This window comes from Onychostoma macrolepis, chromosome 20 (genome assembly GCF_012432095.1).
Source record: "Onychostoma macrolepis isolate SWU-2019 chromosome 20, ASM1243209v1, whole genome shotgun sequence".
Taxonomy (NCBI): domain Eukaryota; kingdom Metazoa; phylum Chordata; class Actinopteri; order Cypriniformes; family Cyprinidae; genus Onychostoma; species Onychostoma macrolepis.
Genome location: NC_081174.1, coordinates 12,624,018 through 12,651,117, shown reverse-complemented (window position 1 = coordinate 12,651,117; position 27,100 = coordinate 12,624,018). Strand labels below are relative to the sequence as shown.

At 37.3% G+C, this 27,100-nt stretch overlaps 1 protein-coding gene across 1 annotated transcript in view; it reads left to right on the top strand.

Moving 5' to 3' along the window:
* The first annotated feature begins 5,655 nt into the window (after nucleotides 1-5,655).
* Nucleotides 5,656-27,100, top strand: part of xkr6b (XK, Kell blood group complex subunit-related family, member 6b) — a 65,495-nt gene continuing 44,050 nt past the window's right edge. Inside the window, exon 1 of the mRNA XM_058755899.1 lies at nucleotides 5,656-7,332. Coding sequence (XP_058611882.1) covers nucleotides 6,776-7,332 — 557 coding nt within the window. The 5' untranslated portion in view covers nucleotides 5,656-6,775. The remainder of the gene's footprint in view (nucleotides 7,333-27,100) is intronic.

The window sequence follows — 27,100 nt, the reverse complement described above, 5'->3', positions numbered from 1 at the left end:
AAAAAGGAATATTATTTAGTAATTAGGGTAATTAATTATTATTTACTGTATGTAAGTAGGCTAATATAAAATATAGGTTACACTTTATTTTAAGGTGTCCTTTACAGTGTAATTATACATTTAAGGACTGAGTAATATAAATTAACTACATGTACTTACTATACGGTTACGGTTAGGATTAGGACTTGGCTTCAGGTTACTTGTATGTACTTCTGCATATTTTATTGTTATTATAATAGTAACATGTGTAAAGGACACCTTAAAATAAAGTGTTACCAAATATGATATAATTACATAAACATAATTTAGTGTTCTCTACAGGTTTATAAAGTATATGATCATAAAACTTTCGTGAGGAACAGCATGGCTATATTGGCCAACTAGACAAACATAAACTAACCATAAACCAACTTGCCATTGCTGTGGAAGTAGGATTGAGGGGTTAACAACACCAAATACAACACAAAAAGATAAACAATGTTATACACAAGAGATGTAGAACATGTTTGTAATGTCATGTAGTGTCAAAAATGGATTTACTGGATTGAATGGAACTCATAATATTATTTTTTGCTTGCAAATATATTAGTTTCGTAACTGAAAAAAAAACATAAATCTAAAATAATTTTTACTTGGCACATTTTTAGCTTGTTAGACCAATGGTATGATTTGCATCTGTGGAATATTTGGTAAATAAACTAAATTTAAAATGCTTGATAAGGAAAAATGTATGTAATTTACACAATCAGGACTGTTTATTTTCACTAGTTGAACTGTGGACTGTGCACTTGTGGAACTGAACAAACAGTTCTGGAACGTATTCCAGGGAATAGACAACGCTTCATTCTTAATGTTATCCATTAAACCTGACTTAAGAACACTGCTGACATGACAATTTTTGGCAATTAGTATAAAAATTTTAAAAAATCATTAATTTCATGGCAAAGCAATTTAACGGATCTGAGTCTTGCATTCTGAAATGATCTAATGCAGTAAAGTCTAAAATAAAATAAAATAAAAAATGTGGCTTAATGTTTTCAAGCTGTACTATTATGTCACAATAGTTTTATGGGGAAATAAATAAATAAAATAATTAATTATTTTTTTATTTTTTTCTCATGATCCTATTTATATTTTTTTTATTTCTGTGATAATTTTGGTTCCATTATTGTACTGCATTATAACATTTCTAGAACCTTATATTATGATATGATATTATAAGATATTATATATAGTGTTATATAAGATTAGGGTAATTAATTATTATTTACTGTATGTAATTAGGCTAATATAAAATATAGGTTACACTTTATTTTAAGGTGTCCTTTACAGTGTAATTATACATTTAAGTACTGAGTAATATAAATTAACTACATGTACTTACTATACAGTTAGGGTTAGGATTAGGATTTGGCTTCAGGTTACTTGCATGTAATTATGCATATTTACCAGAGGAAAAAGAAGGACTGCATGGTGAAAATAATGCAAAGATTAAATTGTATGTGAAAGATTTTTGCAGTCTTTAATTTATATATCTGATATAGAATGCAGTATTTAGTGTTGACTTATATAAAGATCATTTTTCAGTGAAGTGTGTGTGTGTGCGTGCACGCACATATGTGTACACCTGTATGAATTCACAACACGGCTCCTGCTGTAATCTTAGCAGAATCCTGCTGGGAGCAGAATGGCCTCCTGTTGAGGAGGAAGATAAGTGTCTGGCGTCTCTTGAGCGCCGTGAGCGATTACAGTCACTGCATTATTTAGCTTGAGTTACATGTGTGCCATGAACCCCACACTCCCCCAAAAAATATGCGGCTCCATTTGCTCTCATTAAAAATGTATGCCGTTTGTGGGAAAAAACACACTCCCCTGACTGAGAGCTGATATTTTTGCATATGTAACTTGAGCGGCGTGTATGAAGCCAGGCACTCATAAGCATACATTTTTATCTCATGTTATTGCATATCAGTCCTCAACATAACTACATGGTAGAGCATTGGTTTTAAAAATATCTGTGAAGATCTGCTTTTGTCATATGGCATATGATTTGGCATATGAACTATCTGTTTGTTAATATCACAGTGTGACACCAATTAAGATGACAAAGGACTTAAAGTAATATATCACCCCAAAATGAAAATGTGCTGAATTTGTATGGTCCCTCAGGCTATCCAAGATGTAGATGAGTTTGTTTCTTCATCAGAACAGATCTGGAGAAATTTAGCATTACATCACTCACCCATGGATCATCTGCAGTGAATGGGTGCCGTCAGAATGACAGTCCAAACAGCTGATAAAAACACATAATCCACAAGTAATCCACACCACTCTAGTCCAGTCCGTCAGTTAATGTCTTCTGAAGTGAAACACTGTAAGAAAGCAATTCATCATAAAGGCATATTAACACCGTTGCTTTCAGATAAAATACAAGTCCTCTATCCATAATATTGCTGTCTCCAGTGGAAAAAAGTCATCTTGTCTCATTCATTGGTGAGCAAGTGATGTAATTCTAAATTTCTCCAAATCTGTTCCTTTGGCAGTCGTGGGGCAGTCGTGGCTTAATGGATAGAGAGTCGGACTTGTAACCTGAAGTGTGTGTGTGTGTGTGTGTGTGTGTGTGTACTTGGATGGGTTAAATGCAGAGCACAAATTCTGAGTATGGGACACCATACTTGGCCACAGATCACTTTCACTTTGAAAGAACAAACTCATCTACATCTACACTTTTAAGAAAAATGGTTCTAATACCAGAAAAGGGTTCTTTGGCTTGTAACAATAGCAGAACCCTTTTTAGTGCTAAATAGAACCCTTTTTATAGGGTTCCATAAAGAACCATGCTTTGAAAATGCTATATAGGACCTTAATAACCTTTTTAACAACAGTATTTTAATTAGTATTAATATATTTATATTATTATTAATATTATTTGTATATATTATTGATTAATATTGTTTTTTTAATCCCTCTATCTGCCTGGTATAATAATATCTTGTAGTGTCTATTAGGGTTTTACATAAAAACAACAACATGTGTCATTTAGGTACTTTTCTTTTTTACTGGCCATGTGAATTGGTAGCAAAAATGACAGCATTCTATAACAACAGTTATTAGCAGAATACATTAATAAATGACAATTGACATTGAACATAAATAAATACTTCAAGAAGTAAAACAAAATGGTGAAATGAAGACCAAGTTCCAGTGAAATACTGTATTTTAATAATCCTCTATGCTGCCTGCAAATCCATCATTATGTGTATTTTGGTGTGACTGAGTGCCAGTTTCTCTCTGCAGATTATGAGGTTGTAGGATGTGATGCATCTGAAATACACAATTGAGTTTACAATTGCAATGCATATCCTTCCATTTGTTTTTGTAAAAACAAAAAAGGAGCATAAATTCAGTATTTTTTTTTACTTGCTTAGTGGTGAAGAGGAGAGAAGTGTCCTTAACTGAACAGATCTGGTCACAGTTACATGTTCTCTTGAACTGAAAAGAGAAAAAGACATGAACCAGCTACAATTTGAAAGTTTAAAAAATTATAGACATTTTAAGAAAGAAATAATTTACCTGTTCTGAGTGTGCTGACAGTCTGTGTAGTTAGCTGAACTCCAGAAAATCAGTAATAAGCAAACTTTTTTAGAGTGCCTCAGTTAGTAATAAATAATCATTTTAAAAAATCTAACAATATGTATTATAAATTCAATGTCTTTTACTTAATGGAGAAGAGGAGTATCCTCAGCTTAACAGAGCTGCTCACACTTACATGTGATCAAAATAAGAGAAAAGAACATGTTTGTTTGAAAACCAGACACAATTTTAAAGTATTTAAATTTAAGAATGAATTGAGAGTGTGTTGACAGTCTGTAATTGGATCACTGAGCTCCAGAAAATCAGAAAATCAGAAAAAGGTGGGAATAAAGAACCCTAAACTCTTACACAAAGAACCATTTCAGCATTAAAAGGGTTCTTCAGGATGCTATGGTTCTAAATAGAACTGTACATGTGAAGAACCTTTGAAGAACCATCTTTTTTTAGAGTGTAGGATGGCCTGAGGGTCAATACAAATTCAGAAAATTAGAATTGAAACGTGAAATAAAATAAAATGGCATTTTATTTGAAAAGCCTCTCATAATCCTGATGATATGGGATGTTTTTCTTTCTGTGATATCTTGGTTCCAATATTACTATACTGAATTGCAAGCATAGAATATCAATCCTTAACATGGATGTACAAAGGTTTTAAAATGATCTGTGAAGGCCTGTTGTTTTTCATATGGCATTGGCATAATTGTCTGTTTGTTATCATTGTGCCTGACACCAATTACACACGCACAACACTGAATCGCAGACTGCTTCTCTTTGCTTTAGGCCACTTTGATAGTAGTTTTTTTTTTTTTTTTACACTATTAGCTGAGAAGAGCTAGTTATTCCAGCTTATGCTGCTCATCAAACATTTCTGTGAAGTTGCCTCGGCTCTGAACCCCAGAAGAGACTCTGACAGTGTGTGTTAATTTGAAGAACTTCATACCAGACCTGCAGCACTGTGCAAATTCAAAGTCACTGCATTTATGAATGATTTCCAAACATTTCCTTAGGTACGGGAACCATTTATGAATGCCAGATGAGGCACCAGTGCATACATTCTCTGAACATCTTACTTTCATGTAATTCACATCAAATGACCGTTGCAATTGAAACCAAATGGGAAGGGTTGGCAGAGAAATGTCATTCTCTCATCTTTTCATTAATTAACAAGGACTGCTGTAATAAAAATGATGATTATTGTAATGTATGTGCCTTATGTTACGATCTAAGCCTATTGGCAACCAGTGGGACTGTAGTGTGAGATCATCTTATTAATGTAACAGTGGCACTGTCTTAATCTTGGTAATGCTTCCCTGGCACTTCCACAGGTGTTGAGGATTTACAATGGCTTGTGGGAGGGTGAGACAGAGTCCTATAGAGGTGGCATTGGACGCCAGTACTGCATTGTGCACTGCTTTGCTGGCAGACAAAGCACACTTTGTTTTGTAATCAGAGCTCAAGTGCTAGGTGGTAAGTTTTTTCTTAGGATAACAGAAATGCTTTTGGCAAGGATCAATGTTTTCTTTCTCTATTGCTTTTTTTTTTTTAGTTTGATTGATACCTGGAGGAAACCTGAGTCAAGGCACTGAGAAATAGATCAGAGTGCAGATTGGATGCTGATGCCATGGGTTTTCAAAGAATAAAGGCTGAATTTCGGAGTCTAATATCCCATGTGGATGTGGGCTGTTGGGGAACACAGTTTGAGCCAGTAGGGAGCACAGAAAAAATGCACAGCAAAAAAAATAAATAAATAAAAAATTGCCATTGAAAGAGAATTTATTGTAAAGAATGAAATTCTTGGGGGGAAAAAATAAAATAAAATTCCTGCTGAAAAAATAAATAAAAAACATCTTAAACTAGCTTAAACTGGTTTGCTGGTCTTAAAATGTGGTCAGGCTGGTCTGTAAGCTGGTCTGTAGTGTGGAGAGGTTTTGGGGACCAGCTTAAGATCGGCTTAAACTAGCAAACCATTGTAGCCTTTTTTTTAAATAGCAGATTTGACCTAATTTAAATTAAATTATTTAAATAATTGAAAACACTGAAATGTTCTCAGCAGGTGCAAAATCGATTTTATTTTAACATAAAAATTTAAAAATAATATTTAGTAAATTTCAGAGACCGAACATGAAAAAATGAATGTGTCATTAATCAGAAATATTTGAATGCTGAATGCCAAGATAGATTCAAGTATTTTAAACAGCTGAATAATACAACAGAACGACAAATCAATCAATCAATCAATCAATCAATCCCTTCACAACACACTTACAAAGGAATAAGGTAGAGTCAGCTGGGTACAAATAGTTCCTGGCTGCGCGCTTCATGGACAGCACACGCGCGTTCCCATAAGGACAGTTTTCTTGTCACAACAATATTTTCCGCGCCTCATTTTACGGATGTACTCTACCTTTATTGCTACTTCCATCCAGGGAGAGGCTGTTAAGTTTAAAAATGTACTGAGCTTTTCTAGTTTTCACAGAAGAGAGTTGTTTGTCACAAACAGGACAGCACAGATGCGCACCTGACCGCAAACACGTCGCTCTTGACGCTTCCATCTCTTTGCTCTCTCATTTCGTGAGTGGATCTTTTTGAAATCTCATTTAAATGTGTTTAATGCATTCTAATAGTCATCTTGATGTCATGCTGATGACACAGTGGAGAGGAGGAGAACGTAAATGGCATCCTGCGTGTGTAGGCAATGTACGAGAAAGTGTTGTACCACCAGCAAATTTCCACGTGAGCAGCATCTCTTCTGATGTCCGAAAGGGTTAAGAGCGCGAGCGGCTTGCTCACTACAGCATTACATCACTCGGCGGTCCCGAGGTGCGAACCGAGCACTAGGTGGCATCCTAGATGAGTACGGATCCGCGTCTCTCTTCAGTCGAGACATCCAGTCGGCGGCGGCGGGTGTCTCAGGGAGCAGTCCCGCGCTCGCTCTCAAACACAATGCGCAGGTGACAAGAACCGGCTTCCAGGAGTTCGTCTCTGACCCGTGCCGGCTCGAGGACTAGATCAGCACTGACTTCTCCGTCCGGAGCGCCGCAGGAGGATGTTCTGCCTCTCTGGCGTCACCGTCACCCCACAACTCCATGGCTACCTCATTAGGGGTACTCTGGAGAAACAGGTGTCGGGGAAGTGACGTCACGAGCCTCGGAAACCGGAGGTGTGCGCTTCGGAGAGCAAGATGGCAGCGAAATCCGACGGTCGGGGGGTCGTCACCGGTTTCGCCCAGCTGCACAATCTGGACGAGACGGTGGGGAGCTGCGAGGGCGACCCGGGGCAGGGCAGCTCCTTCCACATCTGCCACTGCTGCAACACCTCGTCGTGCTACTGGGGCTGCCGGAGCGCCTGTCTGCATTACCTCCTGGGCAAGGGGAGAGACGTCAGGCGGCCACCTCGCGAGGAGCGCCTGTGGTTGGACTGCCTGTGGATCGTCCTCGCGCTCCTCGTCTTCTTCTGGGACGTGGGCACCGACTTGTGGCTCGCGCTCGACTACTACGTCAAGCAGGACTACCTCTGGTTCGGACTCACACTGTTCTTTGTGCTGGTGCCGTCGGTGCTGGTCCAGATCCTGAGCTTCAGGTGGTTCGTGCAGGATTACACGGGGGGCGGCTTGGGCTCCGTGGAGGGTCTCAGCAGCAGCCGGGGCCCAGGGGTGCGCGGCGGGGCCAGATGCTGTCGCGTGTCCGTGTGGGTCTGGCAGACGCTCATACACATCCTGCAGATGGGGCAAGTGTGGAGGTAAGCGTCCCGTAGCCCGTCACCCTTTGTAACCCGTGCAGACCAGACTAGAGCAGAGCGGATGCGAGTCTCGCTCTAAGCTTGCGCGTGTCTCTCAATGAACATAGTGTGCGCTGAAAGTGCAGTGCGTTACTGAGGTGAGTCTCACAGTGCATCTGAGGATTCATTTTGCTCAACTCTCTGAGACCGCTGGCGAGACAGGCATCGGGTTTCTCGGGCTCCCCGTGCGTCCCTCCTTCCTACGCTCGATATCATCGACACAATTTGCGTTCTTTGATCCTTCGCTCTTTATCATCATGGGTGCAGTGCGTTTTAACGCCAGTCAGTACAGTGTGTGCTCTCTCAAGTGAGGAATAGTTCTGGCGCGTGCGGGGAATATCTATCGTCCGTGACATATAGTAGCCTACTTAATGTCTGATCCACTAGAAATGATGCGACAGTTTTTTTTCTTCTGCAGCAGACAGACGCAGTGGCCGCATTCACGTTTGTGTGGAGGCGTTCAGTTTAGCCGGACGATTTAGCTTGATTTCGATGCCATTTATTATTCATGTCTGCTTGTTTTCGTGTTTTCTCCTCGTTACACGATGTGATTATTGCTTAAAGACGAGGCTCTCTGTCATCAGTGGCTCACAGTTGTCATGATGTCATCGCTTTAAAGGTGCTACAGCATCTCACGCGAGCGCGCTCCCTCTCTCTCTTTTACTTGTGTGTACAAAATAAATTCCTTCTTATCTTTCATATAGTCACGATACGACCGTCTGGATGTATTTTCCAAGATAAATGTAGTTAAGTCTTTCTTAAAAGCCAAATGATACGCTCATTTGCATTACGATAAGTTAAATAATACTCTGCATCGACTGTAAGATTTTAAGTGGATTTATAGTTGATATATATTGTAATATTTATTATATTACACAGTAGGCTACGAAGGTCTAGAACTGACCCTGTAGAATTCTGACTCTGATTTTCTGCCGTTGCTATGCAACCAGATACTAGTTAAAAGCTTTTCTTCTCACGCGTCCATTTAGAATATTCAGAATATTAGAATATTAAGGCAAACAGATTCCTGAGTGACTGACTTTGCGAAGATTGTGAAGTGTGCAACCGGTGGACCCTGAACTATCCCATAATGCCACAGGAGCAAGTGTCAGATTCATAAAGTTAAAAAAAATTTTTTTTTTTTTTTTTTGAGTGTTAACGGTACCAAGACATCGTTCATTGCGATTAACGTGTAATTTTTGGTTTATCATAGGTCAAAGCATGTAGTATGAAAGCTATTACACACCAATTCAAATATCAGGAATTAAGATCTTCATTAAATTCAGTACAAATATTTGTATAGGCCTACAGCAAAAGTGTAAAAGGCAATGTTTAGCTATAGCTACCTGGATGAAAGGCTTTTAATGTATTTTGGCTTCTAAAATATCTTTTGGCTCTTTAAAGATGTGACTCGAGCACTAACACAAAACAGTTAGGCCTACTGCTTCATTGTGCAATGAATGCAAAACCAAAACATAATGGAAAGGCAGTTTTGAGGTAGAATGCTCAGCGGTGTATCATCTTAAAAAAAAAAAAGAGCAGCCTAGCTTTAAAGTGCTGGTGGAAAAGGGTTAGAAGTTAACATCAAAGAAGTCTCTTTTGGCGCATTTCACGACTGTGAATAAGGTACTCGTAATTAGATTTATACTTCGACATACATTGAACTACTATTGTACATGTGTGCATTTTCTTATTTTAATGGCTCATATTATTGCATCCGCCAGTTCTTATTGCTTTCCCAGAAACGTCAGGCCACCCTGACTTCACCTCTCAAACTGGAAGTCACACCAAACATTAGCAAACAACTTTCTACATAAAAACAAAAAATCTATAGTGGAATTACGCAAATCTGTCTTTGCAGCAGCTCCTGACTGCTGGATAGATCCTTTTGCCAAAGACTTTAGAAAGTGTGCATTTTAAGAAAGTGCATGAGCCATTTCTCAATTGGATGTTTATTTATTCATGCTTGGCACGAGAGCCCGATGATGTCTTTGTTGGCTTCGGTAAATAGTCTGATGCGGCAGCTCCACTGCCAAGACCTCGAGCCTTTCCCAATCGTCTTGACTTGAGAGTCAGTCAGTGCAAGTGTTTGAGAGATGAATGGGAAATAATGGTCAATTAAGCAGCCTAGGGCACTGGTTGTGTGCTTTGATTAGCTCTTGGCATAAAAGTTGCTGTTTAGTTAGGGCAACTTTGTGAAAACGAGTACAGCTCAGAATTCTTACTCCCAGCATGATGCCATGTATCACTACTGTTTGTAAAATTAAAAATTACTGTTTTTTTTTTTTTTTTTGTTTTTTGTTTTTTTTGAAGGTTATTGAAATAACTATATCACAATGTCCATAAAAGCACAACTGTTTTCAACGCTGATAATAATGAGAAATGTTTCCTAAGCGGCAAATCAGCATACTAGAATGATTTGTGACACTGAAGACTGGAGTAATGATGCTGAAAATTCAGCTTTGCTATCACAGGAATAAATTACATTTGAAAATATATTAAAATATAAAGAGGTCTTTAAAATGTTAAAATATTTCACAGTATTACTGCATTTTTTTTTTTTTTTATCAAATAAATGCAGCCTTGGTGAGCATTAGAGACTTATTTTAAAAACATACAAAAATCTTACTGACCCCTAACTTTGAAACAGTAGTGTGTGTGTATATATATATATATATATATATATATATAATTTTTTTTTTTTGATTTTGCAGCATGTTTGTAGTCTTTAATGATAGATTAAATTAATAAAATAAATGCAGAATGATTTTGAGCATGTGAGATAAATAATAACATATTTCTGGTTTGGTGTTGCTGACGATCTACTTGAGTTTTACAAAAACGCCTGGGAAATACTGTAATCCAATACTTCCCTTCTGTTTTAAGGCCATTCCTCCGTCTCATTTCTTTATGGTGCTGTCTGTGTAAAATCATTGCTTTGCTGCTCTGTCCTCCCTATCCACTAGTTAAAGTCATAATATGCACTTTCCTTTTCTCTCCCTTGCTGCCTGTTTTCCCTTTTACATAAATCTCCACTTGACCTCCATTTCTGTCAAGGAAACTGGAGCATCTGTCGGCCTTCCCATTATTGGAGACTTTCCCCCCCTATGTGTGACGTTTAGAGCAGCCCTCCCTCCATACTCCATCACCTCTAGGACACTCACCGTCCCCATTCTCTCCTGTTTGCCCTCTCAGTGTCACACCTCTCACAGGGGCTCAGGTAGGATATATAGTCAGCTACTATATATAGTGGATGTTTGAGAGTGTTACATAGTGTTTGTTTGAGACTGAGTGCTTGGAATGGCAGTTTAAATTGGGTTTAAAGTTCGCTGACAACTTGTGGCTTGAGGAAATATTACGCAGTAAATGACTAGTTTCACTGAAGAGAAAGCTATTCATTAAAACACAAGGGTCAAAGACATGACACTAATTTTTGTGTCTGCTTTTTAAATGAATTAAAAAAATACATTTAAAATGCAATCCATGGATAGTCTGACTTGAATACACCTCTTCTATAATGAGCAAGGTTTTATTTTCTGAATTAAAATTCATTTGAATACTTTTTAAGGTCCATAAACTCCTAATTAAAATAAATTAATTACTGAAAAGTCATGTGGTCCCTAATGAAACAGACATACATTTTAGCATATATAAAGAGGACATATTATGGAAATACTACACATACAAGAATATACTTGAGTGCAAACTAAATGTAACATATTTGGACACTTAACTGAATGTTATTCACAATATAAAAAGGTATTATAATTTATTATTAGGTTATTATTTTTATTTATAATATATGGTACAACCCGAATTCCAGAAATGTTGGGACGTTTTTTAAATTTGAATAAAATGAAAACTAAAAGATTTTCAAATCACATGAGCCAATATTTTATTCACAATAGAACATAGAGAACATAACAAATGTTTAAACCAGGAGCTAAACTCTGCAGGGATTTAAACGGAGAAATTTTACACTTTTATCCACTAAATGAGCTCATTTCAAATTTGATGCCTGCTACAGGTCTCAAAAAAGTTGGCACAGGGGCAACAAAGGGCTGAAAAAGCAAGAATTTTTGAAAAGATTCAGCTGGGAGAACATCTAGCAACTAATTAAGTCAGGTTTGTAACATGATTAGCTATAAAAGTGATGTCTTAGAGAGGCAGAGTCTCTCAGAAGTAAAGATGGACAGAGGTTCTCCAATCTGTGAAAGAGTGTGTAAAAACATTGTGGAATACTTTAAAAACAACGTTCCTCAACGTCAAATTGCAAAGACTTTGCAAATCTCATCATCTAACATCATCAATAGTTTCAGAGAAACTGGAGAAATCTCTGTGCATAAGGGACAAGGCCGAAGACCTTTGTTGGATGCCCGTGGTCTTTGGGCCCTCAGACGACACTGCATCACTCATCGGCATGATTCTGTCTTTGACCTTACTAAATGGGCCCAGGAATACTTCCAGAAACCACTGTCAGTAAACATAATCCGCCGTGCCATCTACAGATGCCAACTAAAGCTGCATCATGCAAAAAGGAAGCCATATGTGAACATGGTCCAAATGCGCCGTCATGTCATGTGGTCTAAGGCTCATTTAAAATGGACTGCTTCAAAGTGGAAAAGTATTCTATGGTCAGACGAGTCCAAATGTGACATTCTTGTTGGAAATCACAAACGTCGTGTCCTCTGGGCTAAAGAGGAGGGAGACCTTCCAGCGTATTATCAGCGTTCAGTTTAAAATCTTTGATTGTATGGGGGTGCATAAGTGCATACGGTATGGGCAGCTTGCATGTTTTGGAAGGCACTATGAATGCTGGAAGGTATATAAAGGTTTTAGAGCAACATATGCTCCCCTCCAGACAACGTCTATTTCAGGGAAGGCCTTGTGTATTTTAGTAGGACAATGCAAAACCACATACTGCAGCTATTACAACAGCATGGCTTCGTAGTAGAAGAGTCCGGGTGCTGAATTGACCTGCCTGCAGTCCAGATCTTTCACCTATAGAGATCATTTGGTGCATCATTAAATGAAAAATACGTCAAAGACGACCACAAACTCTTCAGCAGCTGGAAACCTATATCAGGCAAGAATAGGACCAAATTCCAACACCAAAACTCCAGAAACTCATAACCTCGATGCCCAGATGTCTTCAAACTGTTTTGAAAAGAAGAGGAGATGCTACACCATGGTAAACATGCCCCGTTCCAACTATTTTGAAACCTGTAGCAGGCATCAAATTTGAAATTAGATCATTTTGTGCATAAAATTGTATAATAGTATAATTGTTTAAACATTTGTTATGTTCTCTGTGTTCTTTTGTGAATAAAATATTGGCTCGTGTGATTTGAAAGTCTTTAGTTTTCATTTTATTCAAATTTAAAAAACATCCCAACATTTCTGGAATTTGGGTTGTATTATAAATTTATATTAAATGCAATTTGTTGAACTTAAGAGTGCTTTTTGCTTTCTTTTTATGCAATTTTATATTTACTACTTTGTTAGTAAAAATTATAACTATTTTTGAAAATACTTTTTCATATGGTTTTTTTTTAAACCATATGAAAACAACACAAATCCAAAGAGTAGATTCCTAATACTTGAATTAAACTGGATTTCAAAGTGTTTTTTCCTCTTCTTTATCATGGACAAGCATTCTGTCATTGACCCACAAACACTCAAAGAGATACAAATAACCTGGTTTCTAGTGTTGGGTAGTAAAAAGAGGTGCCTAGTCTTTTTAAGAACCTCTTAAGATGCCACTTTATTGTTCAACTACCTCCTCAAGAGCTTTGTACGAGTAAACAGCCTTACAGTTTAGCGAGTACTGAAGACCCAGCAGCGAGTGGGCTAATCAATGCGTTACACTGCTGACATGTCCTTAGATGTGCTTACAGTAAACACTACTCGGCTGTTATTCACAGCGACCTTGCAAGCATTGTAGAACGCTCTCAGTGAGAGTCTGGGCCTCCTCAAAGACCAGCCACACTCCATGAATTCATTTACACACATAAACACAGGCTCGCCAGTATATGATCGTATCATAGAGATCTGCTGTGGAGTTTGCATGCGTATGTGTTTAATATAGGTAAGTGAGTGTGATAAATTGTCACAGCTTGTGTGTTAAGGACATTGGGGTGGAGAGACTGACATGATGCAGTCATGCTGGAATCAGTCCAGTTGACAAAAGCCAAATGCACAATGTAATGTTATGACTAATTGGTGAGTGTTTTTGCTTGTTAGTGTGTTGGTGTGAAGACCATACTGGGTAATTTATGTGTGTTTCTGTCATCTTGGCAGTAAATTGTAATGACTAATTTGTGAGTGTGTTTACAGATTGGACCACAGAGCGCTATGAATAATCTGAATGTGTTTGATCACACCAGCTGGGTTTACGATTATGATTATGACCTACAGTATGAAGAATGGAGTATTTATTTGTGTGTGTGTTTTTAAATGTATACTGCTCCTCATGTTTATTAACCAGTGCTTTCTGTCTTCTTGTGTTTAGTTTGTATAGGGCTGTGCTCGATGTATCGTCCTATACAACTTTGCGCTACTAGATTCCGTAGCATGTGCACATAGTGGACTGTGCTTAATTTAAATACAAGAACGGTGTTTAAACAGAGTAGAAAAGCACAAGGTTTCTAAAATTAATGAATAGAGTTTAATATAGGCTACAAGGTTTAATCTGACTCGCAGAAGAGCATAAACGGGGTTGCCTGACCCCCGTAATCCCCAAATCGGAGCTTCACACTTGAGCAATACGGAAATATCTGCACTTGGCAACAATGTGTATGCGTTCTCTCAAATTCGTACGAATTAGCCACCTTGTAAAATATGTACGAATTGCCGTGAGATCGGGTTGGCTGTTCTCTCTCACAGAGGATAAAAGTGCTGGCTTTCTGAAAACACTGGTAAGCTTAAAGTTTAGCGATATCCACTTCGTTATTCTATTTTCAGAAAAGTGTAATTCTTCAAGTATGTGTTCATTTATGGGCCTGAGAAGAATCGAGAAAGTAAGAGAGAGATGTATGTGTATGTATGAATTACCTACGTTTTTGCTGTTTCTCTATTAACTTGAATAGCTTCAAAACAGTGATGTTACCAACTCCTTGCTGATAAAGATAATGTAGCTCTTCAGCGGTGAAGCTATTTTATTGATAAAATTGCGGGCAGCGCTGGGAAGTTTCTGTTGCTGAACGTCTGTGTGTGCGCAGTGCAATCTGTGTGACAGTCTGAATGTGTGCGTGTGAGCTACAGTGAAGACAGCACATTAGTTAGATTAATATTTTAAACTAGAGAGTGCGTTGCAATGATAACCTACCAGCAATGTTAATATGATTTTATTTATATTAGAATGAGTACATTACAATATAAATGTATTAGAACAAGTACATTATTATTTATGGGCTTAATAACAAGATCAATCAGAATATTGTACCATGGGAGTGCTGAATGTTAACATGAAACCTATGACATTATATATGTTGTTATACTGTAGTATAGTGCAGATGTCAACTTCGCTATTGTATGCAGTGTTTAATAAACAGCTGTTATACTAAATTCTACTGAGGTGAAATTTAGTGCAGTCCCATTTCCTATCGTGGCCTCTGTATGTATTGTATCGTCAATTTGAGTTGGTAAAGAGCTCTTGAAGTACATGAGCTAAATTTTCACATATCAAGATAAAATTTTAGCTTGACTTTTGATAATTAATTTTTAGACTCTTCACAGATCATGTGCTTGAAAGTTAAAATTCTGTTCTTCATCTTGTTACTCGCATATCAACTGAAATTTGTATGACTTTTTGAAAACAAAAATTGCTGTTTAAACTTCTTTTTTAAAATAAAATAATATACTGTATTTTAAATCAATGCAAGATCAATGAATTATATATATATATATATATATGAGAGAGAGAGATTATTTTATTATATATTATAAGATTATATATTATAAGTAAATGAGTGCTGCTCTTTTGAACTTTCTATTCATCAAATAATCCTGGAAAATATGTATCAGTTGCCATAAAAATATATTTTTTAAGGATTATGTGACACTGAAGACTGGAGTGATGCTGCAAAAATTAAGCTTTGAATCACAAGAACAAATTAAATTTTAAAATGTATTTAAAAAAAGAAAACCAAAGAAAACTCCAGTCTGGAGACTCCGGAGGCTATGGCGGGTCTGGAGACTCGGGAAGGCTGGACAGGACCAGCGGAGACGAAGGAGACTCGGGAGGGCTGTGCGGGACCGCCTCAGAGGCCACAGCCCCAACCCCGGCCCTGGCCTCTACGGCTGGAGCCGTGCTTTCGAGGAGAGGGCGATGGTAGTTGGCCCTGAGCCAGAACAGAGAATTTAGAGTGGCGTTATCCCACACTGTCGCCGTGGCGAGCCCGCAGAATTCCCCAGCGTACTCGAAGAAAGGGAGATCTTGACGAGCTAGGGCAGCGAAACGTGCGCCGGTTTCCACGCCACGGGAGAAAACAGGAAAACAAAAAGATTTTGCAAAAACAAAACTAAAAAACGGGGGAAAAAGGTGCCGCTCACTTTCAGTTTGGGTCCGGTATTCTGTCATGTTGCGCAAGGAGAACGCAGGAGACGAGGAGAACAATCAATATTCCTTTTAATTAAGTTTTCACCAGGAAAAATGGAGCACGGGGGTAAGACGAACAATACTGGACCTGGGAGACAGGGAAACACAGGGCTTAAGAACACTAGGAAATCAAACGAGGAAGAACTGAAACAGGTGAGGAGTAATTAAACACAGACAGAGACTAATGGACTAATAACGAAGACCGAAAGGACCGAATAGAGGCATGGGGAACAAAACACAAGACAAACACAAGTCTGACAATTATTGCTTAATATCACTGTTTTGGCTGTAATTTTGATCAAATAAATGCAGACTTGGTGGGCACAAGAGAGCAAACACTTCTTTAAAAAACTATTTTAAAATATTAATATATATATATATATATATATATATATTTTTTTTAATATATAATGTTTTATATAAATGAACTTTCTTTCAAATAGCTTGTTACTGAAAGGCTTAAATGTTGTTGATTTTCTCTTTGTAACTGGCAGTCAGTGGTAGCATCTATCTCTTATCTTATCACTCAATGTGTATGTGATGACAGACAGATGAGTCCCCTGAGGCGTGAGAAAGAGAGAGAGACAACCATCAGCTTGTGCGCCCACCAGTCAGCCATTAACCATTAGCCATCACACTGACCCACACACACACACTCACAGGCGTACATGTACAGGTATGTAGACACAGTTTTGTTCACTGTACCACATTTTTGGGAATCCACGATCCAGAAATAAAACCTTGAGGTTCCAATAGCAAAAAGATCATCAGAAATTCTGTTTCTTCAACACAGCTTTTATCCATTTACATAACTATTTGTACTATGCTTATAAGAGTCAGTGGGACAGAGGACAGTTTAGGACGGTCCTCACAGTTCTCCATCTCTATCCTCAGCTTATAAACATGAATCTGCTCATTCGCTATGAGATTGTTAAAATTAGAACATGCAAAGCAAGATTGAACTGTGAGCGGCTTACAACAGAGTAGTAAATCGTATATAGGCGGCTGAGAGTGAGCAGTTTTACATGTTCTACAAGCATCTGACATTAAATCAGAAAGGAAAAAATATTAAATATTTTCATGGCAATCCTGTTATTCAGAGAATCACATCTATGACTGCTGGTATTTCTTCATTATGCAAAAAAAACAAAGAAAGACCTCACTCTCTTTGTTACCTGACTGAGACGAGTGACTGTAAAATGCACTTGATGTAGTGTTAAGTGCTGATTTATTTAGCCATGATGAAAGTGTGCTATTTATACAGCCAGGAAGAAAGAATCTCTGATTATAATTCAGATGATAAGGAGTTTGCTGTAGGCGGTCAGGATAAAACGAGCAACTGTATTGCTGTTGTGTTATTGCAGGATTTGTAACAGTTTGACGTCTGAGCTTGATACCTGCTGTAGAGTGTGGAGATGTCTTGATCCAGATCAGTCACCTTTGACCTCAGGGATGTGTGGATATGGACTGGTTGTGGATGCATGTATCATGCAAAAACAAATCTCCTTCAGAATCCACATGCTGATGTGCTTTATGTTTATCAAATCACTGTAGAATGAGTGTTTATTACAGTAATGACATAAAAACAGACCCATACCATTATCCTTCCTCCACCAAACTTTACAGTTGGCTCAATAGTTACTCAACAGAACAGGCTGCAAAAGCAGGTGGTGATGAGAAAGTCACATGACAAACCAAAGCACAAGCAGCTTTTAAATATTAACATACATAGAAGGTGCACAGTGTTGTTCACACAAACACTGAACACCATCATGGTAACACACACAAAACTGCAATAATCCAATAAACATTAATTTAACAACATTAGATGTAATATGCAACCCTAATGTACACAACTGATAAGAAAAAATAAGAAGAAAGTTATTTCAACAAAAAAACATCAAATTTGAAATGTAATGCAGAGAATTCTAGGAATGTCAATTTGCTCTAAATTTCAATTACAATTTCAGGGTAAATTATATGTTCTTTTTCCACTTCCAAAAATGTAAAAATTACATGTAATGTCCAGTACAGTTTTTCACTGTATATAGTAGGGCAGGGGTCGGCTACCTTTTCGGCATGACTTGCCATATTGAATTTTTCTGGTTAACATTCGCCACCTGCAGGATCCTCACATGCGATAGCCTACTAGCCGGGACAACTACTTTGTTTACAGATGTGACGTAATGACGCAGTGTCATGCTCGAATTTCCCGCAAAAACCTTCCCGTACTATTCAAATTAGAAAACATTATTATAACCGTTGTGAATCGGGCTAAAGTAAGGCGATAGTTTTGAACACTGGCTGGTTATGTACTTACTCAAATATTGATTTTGGATATTTTTTAACCAAAAAAAGTTACGGACTGCAGCTTTAAGCAATACCACATGAGCAAAAATGCTACTAATCAGCAGGTGATTAGTAAAAAATATTATTATTTAAAAGATTATTTAAAAGTTCAAACAATAAGCAGTTAATATTGAGTAACTCAGTAAGATCAATACTGATGGTCTTTTTTTGAGGAAGCCTCAGAAGAAGTAATCATTGCAGTAGTGGTGTTTCATTCCTAAATGAGTCATTGTTTTAAACAAATTGATTAAGTGAACAATTCAATAACTCAATTACTTGTCACCACCTATCGGCATAACAAAGTATCTTGCAGTCACTACCGATAATGCACAGACAATAGTGATCACTGTATTTACTTTCTCGCTATGTACGTTTTGTTAAACAAAAAATTTTAATTGACAGCAATATACTGTAATTGTTATTCTATTTTTTTATTGTTTTCCTGAGTACTTACATTCATGCGTATTCGAATGCGGGAGACTGGAAACCCAAGCTCATGTGAACTTTGCTGTGTTCAAGTTCAAGTTCATTTTGAATTTGTATCATGTGAAAACAATATTGTTGAAAAGCGTTACATCATGACGTCTTAGCTAAATTTAAAAGAACACAGACTTTAAATCTGGAGTAGGTTGCATAATTTTACATTTTGGATATATTATATGATGAATTAGGCTATGTTTCTAAAAAAGACGCTGCAGAGTGTGACGTCATATTATGCCACTGCAGTGTCTATTTCACTTACTCAAAGTCTACTGTGACTGTGACTTAAACAGTTTCCACAGGAAGACACTGTTAAAAATACTTGACTAACATTATGAGTGGAATGCAAAAAAGATGCCATCTTCCAGTGAATGTATCATGTATCAACAACTTCAACAACTGATGGACAGAACTTAGTCCCACCCTACATTTTTATTTTTTGATAATCTGTTAATCTGATAATCTGTACACCACTATATGGAAAAAAAAAGATCTCTCGTTCCGTTACATTGCAAGCTTTGACTTCTGAGTGGCCTCATCTCACTGATAGCTACTGAATCAAGAGACTTGTGTTTGAAACGCTCTCCTTCCCCCTGCAATGGGATGGACTAACCCTTTTTTGATGGCGCATTAAATCTGGACAGTTCCCCTAAGAAGCAATGCCCCCCTGCTAAAACTGACCTAGTTTTAATGGAGAGCATTGCAGTGACCATTCAAGCTGATAGTGCTTAAATGCAATGCCCTACAACCATACTCACTGCTCTCCACTCATGTGTATTAACTCACGCCAGAAGCGTCCACTTCCTCGCTTTCTTTTCTTGCTCATATCTCACTGGATCACTGGATTTTTTTCCTAGTGCATCTCCTTTGAGCTCTGTTTTTCTTCCACTCTGTGCATGCGTGGGGGGGGGAGACTTTTTTGTTGTTGAATGTATTCCCAGATGCTAACATGATTCAGCAGCCAAGGCTGTCAGAGGAAGTCCTCACGCACCAATGTGTCACGGTTTCATTCCATGCCAAATCCTTATATGAATAGTAATACTTTATAAGGATAGTTCACCCAAAAAATGACTGGTCTGCCATCATTTACTCAATCAATGTTGTATGACCTTTTTCTTCTGTGGAGACGTTTAGCAGAATGTCTGAGCTTATTTTTTTCTTTAAAATGAAAATGGGTGTGGCTGTCAAGCTTCAAAAATGGACAAATAAATCAATCAATCAAATAAAAGCATATTCTTAGTCTCATGAAGCCTTATGATGTATTTGTAGGGGAAACGGACTTAAAAATTAAGGAGTTATTCATTTTATTGACATTTTATTGACACTATTTACATGCAGCTTTAAATATTTTCTTTTTGTTCCAGTGATGAAAGAAAATTATACAGGTTCAGTGTTGTTATTGTTAATTAAAACTAAAACTTCTAAAATCAATTCATTAATTTAAAGCTGAAATAAAAGATAAAAAGAAAAAGAAAATTAGAAAAGTTTAATTAAATGTGAAATAAAAATAAATTGAAGCTAAATAGAAATCATTTTAAAATAAACACTAATAAAGATGAAAAAGCTCAAAACTTAAAAATGAAAATGAAACTTTAATAATACTAAAGTAACACTGTACAGGTTTCAGAAGGCATTTGAGTGAGTAAATGATAACATAATTATTATTTTTGGGTTAACTTTATATAATTATCTTCATAAAATCTCAGTTATACTCCACTTCTCACACAATACCAAATGAAAATCGCCCATGAGTGTGAAGATTACCGTCAGGAGACTATTTATTTAACCTTAATACTTGCTGCTATGACACCTCCTCCACTTCCTCCACCTCCTCTTTCTTTCTCCTTTTTTGCTTTTCTGTCAAACGAGCATGCAGACGCTTACACCTACAAACTCTCATCCCGTGTTTTATTCCTTACTGCCTTCACTCTCCCCCTCCCTGTGCTTGTTTCTAGCGGGTGCTGTGAGGCGATGACAGTTGTATTAGCAGTCGATTGCGAGGTCACTCTCGCTCAGCTCCACTGAGACACAGCAGTACAGCATAGCAGCACAGCAGAAACAAGAGCAACGAACAGAGAGAAAGAGATATCCAGCAACAGACAGCTGAGTTTTCTCATTGCTAGTAATGTTTTTCATTACTTCGTGTTGACCAATTTTAGCACGCAGGTAATTTAATTTGATAATTGGGTCAGTGAATTAAAAATGAAAAAGTTATTATTAAAAAGTACTATAATGAGTAGGTTTTAAATGTTTGAAATAAAAATAATTTTGATATATTTTGGGGTCAAAAATGTCAGGACCCTGATATCTTAAAAAGCCTCATTAAAAGCATGAAATAAAAAAAAAAAAACATAAATAAATATATATATATATATATATATAATTAAATATTATATTGTAACATTTAAATATATATATATATATATATATATATATATATATATATATATATATATATATATATATATATTTAAATGTTACAATATAATATTTAATTATATATATATATATATATATATATATATATATATATATATATATCTCTTAAAATGTAATTTAACTGAAAAGTGTTGTGTAACAAACACAATTGTGCTTGTTTTTTTTTAAATATAAACTGTTTTTACCAAAATTATATATTATTATTCAGGTTCTACTGTGATTTATTTAGCAGTAAAATATAATTCTAAAATAAAAATAAAACATATTTGATAAAAAAAAAATGATTCAGCATATTATCAGTGTTTTTATATATATATATATATATATATATATATATGTGTGTAATATACAGTTATGCTCATTAGTTTACATACCCCTTGTAGAATTGCAAAATGTCAATAATTGAAACAAAATAAGAGGCATCATGAAAATTGCATGTTATTTTTTTATGTAGTACTGTCCTGAATAAATTATTTCACATTACAGATGTTAACATATACTCCACAAGACAAAACAATGACCGAATTTATAAATATGACCCCATTAAAAAGTTTACATACCCTTGAATCTTAATTCTATGTGCCATTTCCTGGATGATCCACGACTGTTTTTATATTTTGTAATAGTTGTTCACGAGTCCCTTGTTGGTCATGAGCAGTTCAGCTCCTGCACATTCTTTGATTTCTTTTCAGCATTTTCTGCATATTTGAACCTAGGGATGGGTACCGAGAACCGGTATTTTTTTGGGACCGATACATAATTCGGTCAATACCGAACTACCGATAAGCTTCAGGACAAACGATACGGTTATCGATACTTGGGTTGTTTTATCTTCGTATACTTCAATGTTGTCAGGACTCTGTCGTGTGTGTCATGTGTTCCTGCCTCTTGTTTCCTTATTTGGTTTGCTTCCTGTCCTTGTTTATTGTGATTGTCTGTTATTCTGTTCAGGTGTGTGTCATTATCAGTAAGTTCCTGCCTGTTTAGTTAGTTTTGGTCTGGTCTACTCGTTATTCCCTATTGTTCCTGTCTGTCTCAACCTTGCCTTGTCTTGCCCTGCCTTGTTTGGATTTATTAAAGACTGTATTTTGAGTTATCCTCGTCTCCTCGTTCCTCCCTGCTGTGTGCACCGTGACAAATGTTAATGACGAATTAGAAGCTGCTGCTTGTCATTTTCCTTCACTGAATGATGTGGCGTTTTGTGATGTTTGCTCGACGTGCGAGTGATATCCATGCGCGTGCGAGTGATATCCGTGCGCATGCGCGGTGTGTGTTTGCGGCAAGAGTGAAACGTTTGAAAGTGTGGGCTCACGTTACAAAACTAAGCGACACCATTGTCAGATGCAATATATGCAGTAGTGTAATAGTGAACAAAGGAGGCAACACTAGTAATATAATGAAACATTTACTAACAAAACAACATCTACCTCAACCCAGGGGCGGTTCTAGACCACAGTAACTGGGGGGGCCAGACAGGGGCCACTTGTGCTTTTAGGGAGAAGAATTTTAGAATTCATCCTAACCTACTTTAAGTATTATTCATTCAGTCATTTTTCACCATGTCATGTATCATTGCAATCTCTAGAAGTAATCTATAACAATTTCAATTAAAATTAATATTTCATGTTTCATTTATTTGACAAATAATTTTATATGTCAGGGGCATAATTTTTGAGGGGACACGAGTGAATGGGGGGGGACTCTCATGTTTGTCATATGACACACAGCAGCCACAATACTACTGTATAACTGATATAGGCTTATGTATTATTATTATTTTATTCGAAATATTCCCAAAATATATCATGAAATATCTCGATTCTCAAATATGTGTAAGTAAATGCATTTTGCACCTTTATAGATTATGTTAGCTGATCTATAATGGGCGATAGGCAAATTAGCCTAATAGTGTAATATTAACTTTGCATAAAAATCCGTCTTTTTACTTAAGTACCAGATGTCATACCATAAAATGAGTGTCATACCATAAACATATAATACGACTGACTTTGTATTTTATGTTGATTTAATAAAAACATTGTAAGTTACTAATTAGCCCATAACACTTTCATTGTACAAAAAGAGCAAAGAATGTTTACATTATCAAAGAACATTTTCACTTCAGACCAGCGAGTTCAAGCACTCTCAAAAACTCCCATAATAATCTCTAAAGCTGTTTACACTGTGAAATTAATATCTTACTTACATTCGTACATCTTCACTTTGTTGTTTCTGAGGAGAGAATTCAGTCGAAATAGCGGCGCTTTGGCGATGACTCATCTGAACGCTTCTGATTGGTCCTTGCATTCATAAGCTCAACAGAATCGTATGTGATTGGTTATAATGCGCAGTGCTTTAAAAACGTGTGTGTCTCTGGTCCTGTGCCAGCCAGCGAACGCAGATTTGAACGGCTGTTTTTCGTTTTATATAGTTTACAGGACAAACTGCACATTTCACCCAAAATTGTTCCGTGTGATATGATTCCAAATTTAGGGGGGCCAAAGGGGGGGTCAAGCTTGTTGACAGGGGGGCACTAGAAACGTTTGAAACGGATGCGCGCAGCTCTTATAGGGACAGTACTGAACATGCTGCCGATTGTCATTAAAGGGATAGTTCACCCAAAAATTAAAATAATGTCATTATTTACTCACTGTCATGTTGTACCAAACCTGTATTAATTTCTTTCTTGTGCTGAACACAAAGAAGATATTTTGAAGAATGAGGGTAACCAAACAGTTGCTGGTCCTCACTGACTTTGATAGTAGGAAAAAAAAAATATGGAAGTCATTCAACGGAAGAAAGAAATGCATTCAGGTTTAAAACAACTTGAGAGTAAGTAAATGATGACACAATTTTCATTTTTGGCTGAACTATTCATTTAATGTTAATAAAATAAAACACAAAGAGAAAAATAACTCACTGCCGACTGAAGAACTTTAATACAGTTGCTAAAATTCAGCAGTATTAAAATAACTTTCATATAATATCTTTTTGCACCAAATAGTATCGATAACAGTATTGATAAGTACCAGTATCGATAAGCAGTATCGGTATCGGTATCAGTATCGATAAAATGTAAACGAGACCCATCCCTATTTGAACCCTTTCCAAAAGTGACTGTATGATTTTGAGATCCATATTTTCACACTGAGGACAACTGAGGGACTCATACAAAACTATTACAAAAGGTGAAAACATTTACTGATGCTCAAGAAGGCCACACAATGCATTAAGAGCTGGGGGGTGTAAACTTTTGAACAGGATGATTATTGTGTAAACTATTCTCATTTTGTTTAATGATCATATTTTTTTCATTTAGTACTGGACTTCAGAAGCTACATAAATACTTATGTTTCCCAGAGACAAAATAAGTACAATTTACCCTGATCATCCAATTTAAAAAGTTTACACGCCCCGTCTCTTAATGCTTTGTGTGACCTTCTTGAGCTTCAGTACATGTTTTCACCTTTTGTAATAGTTATGCATGAGTCCCTCAATTGTCCTCAGCTTTAAAATAAAAGATGCTATAGATTTTGGTTCCACAAAGAACCATTCAGTCAAAGGTTCTTTAAAGAACCATCTCTTTCTTACCCTTTTCTAATCTGAAGAACCTTCTTTTGCCACAAAGAACCTTTTGTGAAACAGAAAGATTCTTCAGATGTTGAAGGTTCTTTATGGAACCATTTAGAAAAAAAAGGTTCTTCTGTGGCATCATGAGAGACATACTATATAATAGCTGTGCGTCCAATGTTGACATTTTCAATTTTCAATTCAATTCGATTTTCAATTCAAGTACAAAAGGGATCCAGCTTCTGGCTCTAGCCTAATTCATAACTTTTATTTTAATTAACTAAAAGTGCAGATGGAGATACACAGTACTAGACTATTCCCTTGCTGCATGCTATTTCATAAAACGATGGGGACAAAATCAACTGTGACGAAGTCCCCACCGTAAATGACAGTTATGGTAGAAGAACATCTGGGAGGTCTCCTGACATATCATTTGGGAATCCTGTAATTGCACACAAATGCAACATCTTTGGCTGAAGAAACAGCATGAAAATGAGATTCCAATCCAAGAAGACTGACCTGTCTGTACTGCCCCATGTAAGGAAAGCTGTGTTAGGGATTCCCCTCATCACTAACGCAGGCCTCTGCTCAACGTGACTCACATCGAGGTGCCAATCACGGCATCAGAGACAGTGAGGCACCCAGAGCTGGCTGTGCGTCTCCCGACAGAGGAGGACACAGTCTGTTAATCCTACACTATGAATAGACTGATGAGAAGCCTCCTTTGGGAAAGCTGGATCCTTTGGGGAAAAAATTTGAGGCTGAGTTTATGGGCTGTTGAATGTTTGCAATACATATTGGACAGATGGTGCAGTTGGGTTGACAGTGGGGCACCTCGTCCTAGTTGAGAATTTAAATTCCCACAAGATCAGTAAAAACTGCTGTTCCAATTCACAGTGCTGCTTTTACAGGTGCATTCGCATCCATATAACCTTTATATGTATAGCTAACATGATGTTTTCCTCCTTGACAGGTAGGACATCATTGTGCACACACATGTTATACCAGAGGCATCATGCACCAGTTTATATATGTATATATATATATATATACAGTAGTCAACATTTGAAGTGGATCAAAAAAGTTAATCAAAGTTGTCCTAAGACAAGAACACATTTTGGATTTAGGTTTTAGGACAACTTTGATGAAAGGTTTTGTCCACTTCAAATGTTGACTAGTGTGTATGTGTATGTATGTGTATATATATATATATATATATATATATATATATATATAATATTGGTCAATAACAAAATTTCATCTCAATACTTTGTTATATACCCTTTGTTGGCAATGACAGAGGTCAAACATTTTCTGTAAGTCTTCACAAGGTTTTCACACACTGTTGCTGGTATTTTGGCCCATTCCTCCATGCAGATCTCCTCTAGAGCAGTAATGTTTTGGGGCTGTCGCTGGGCAACACGGACTCCAAAGATTTCCGATGGGGTTGAGATCTGGAGACTGGCTAGGCCACTCCAGGACCTTGAAATGCTTCACGAAGCCACTCCTTCGTTGCCGGGCAGTGTGTTTGGGATCATTGTCATGCTGAAAGACCCAGCCACGTTTCATCTTCAATGCCCTTGCTGATGGAAGGAGGTTTTCACTCAAAATCTCACGATACATGGCCCCATTCATTCTTTCGTTTACACGGATCAGTCGTCCTGGTCCCTTTGCAGAAAAACAGCCCCAAAGCATGATGTTTCCACCCCCATGCTTCACAGTAGGTATGGTGTTCTTTGGATGCAACTCAGCATTCTTTCTCCTCCAAACACGACAAGTTGAGTTTTTACCAAAAAGTTCTATTTTGGTTTCATCTGACCATATGACATTCTCCCAATCCTCTTCTGGATCATCCAAATGCTCTCTAGCAAACTTCAGATGGGCCCGGACAAGTACTGGTTTAAGCAGGGGGCACGTCTGGCACTGCAGGATTTGAGGCCTTTGTTACTTTGGTCCCAGCTCTCTGCAGGTCATTCACTAGGTCCCCCGTGTGTTTCTGGGATTTTCGCTCACTGTTCTTGTGATCAATTTGACCCCACGGGGTGAGATCTTGCGTGGAGCCCCAGATCGAGGGAGATTATCAGTGGTCTTGTATGTCTTCCATTTTCTAATAATTGCTCCCACAGTTGATTTCTTCACACCAAGCTGCTTACCTATTGCAGATTCAGTCTTCCCAGCCTGGTGCAGGTCTACAATTTTGTTTCTGGTGTCCTTTGACAGCTCCTTGGTCTTGGCCATGGTGGAGTTTGGAGTTGGACTGTTTGAGGTTGTGGACAGGTGTCTTTTATACTG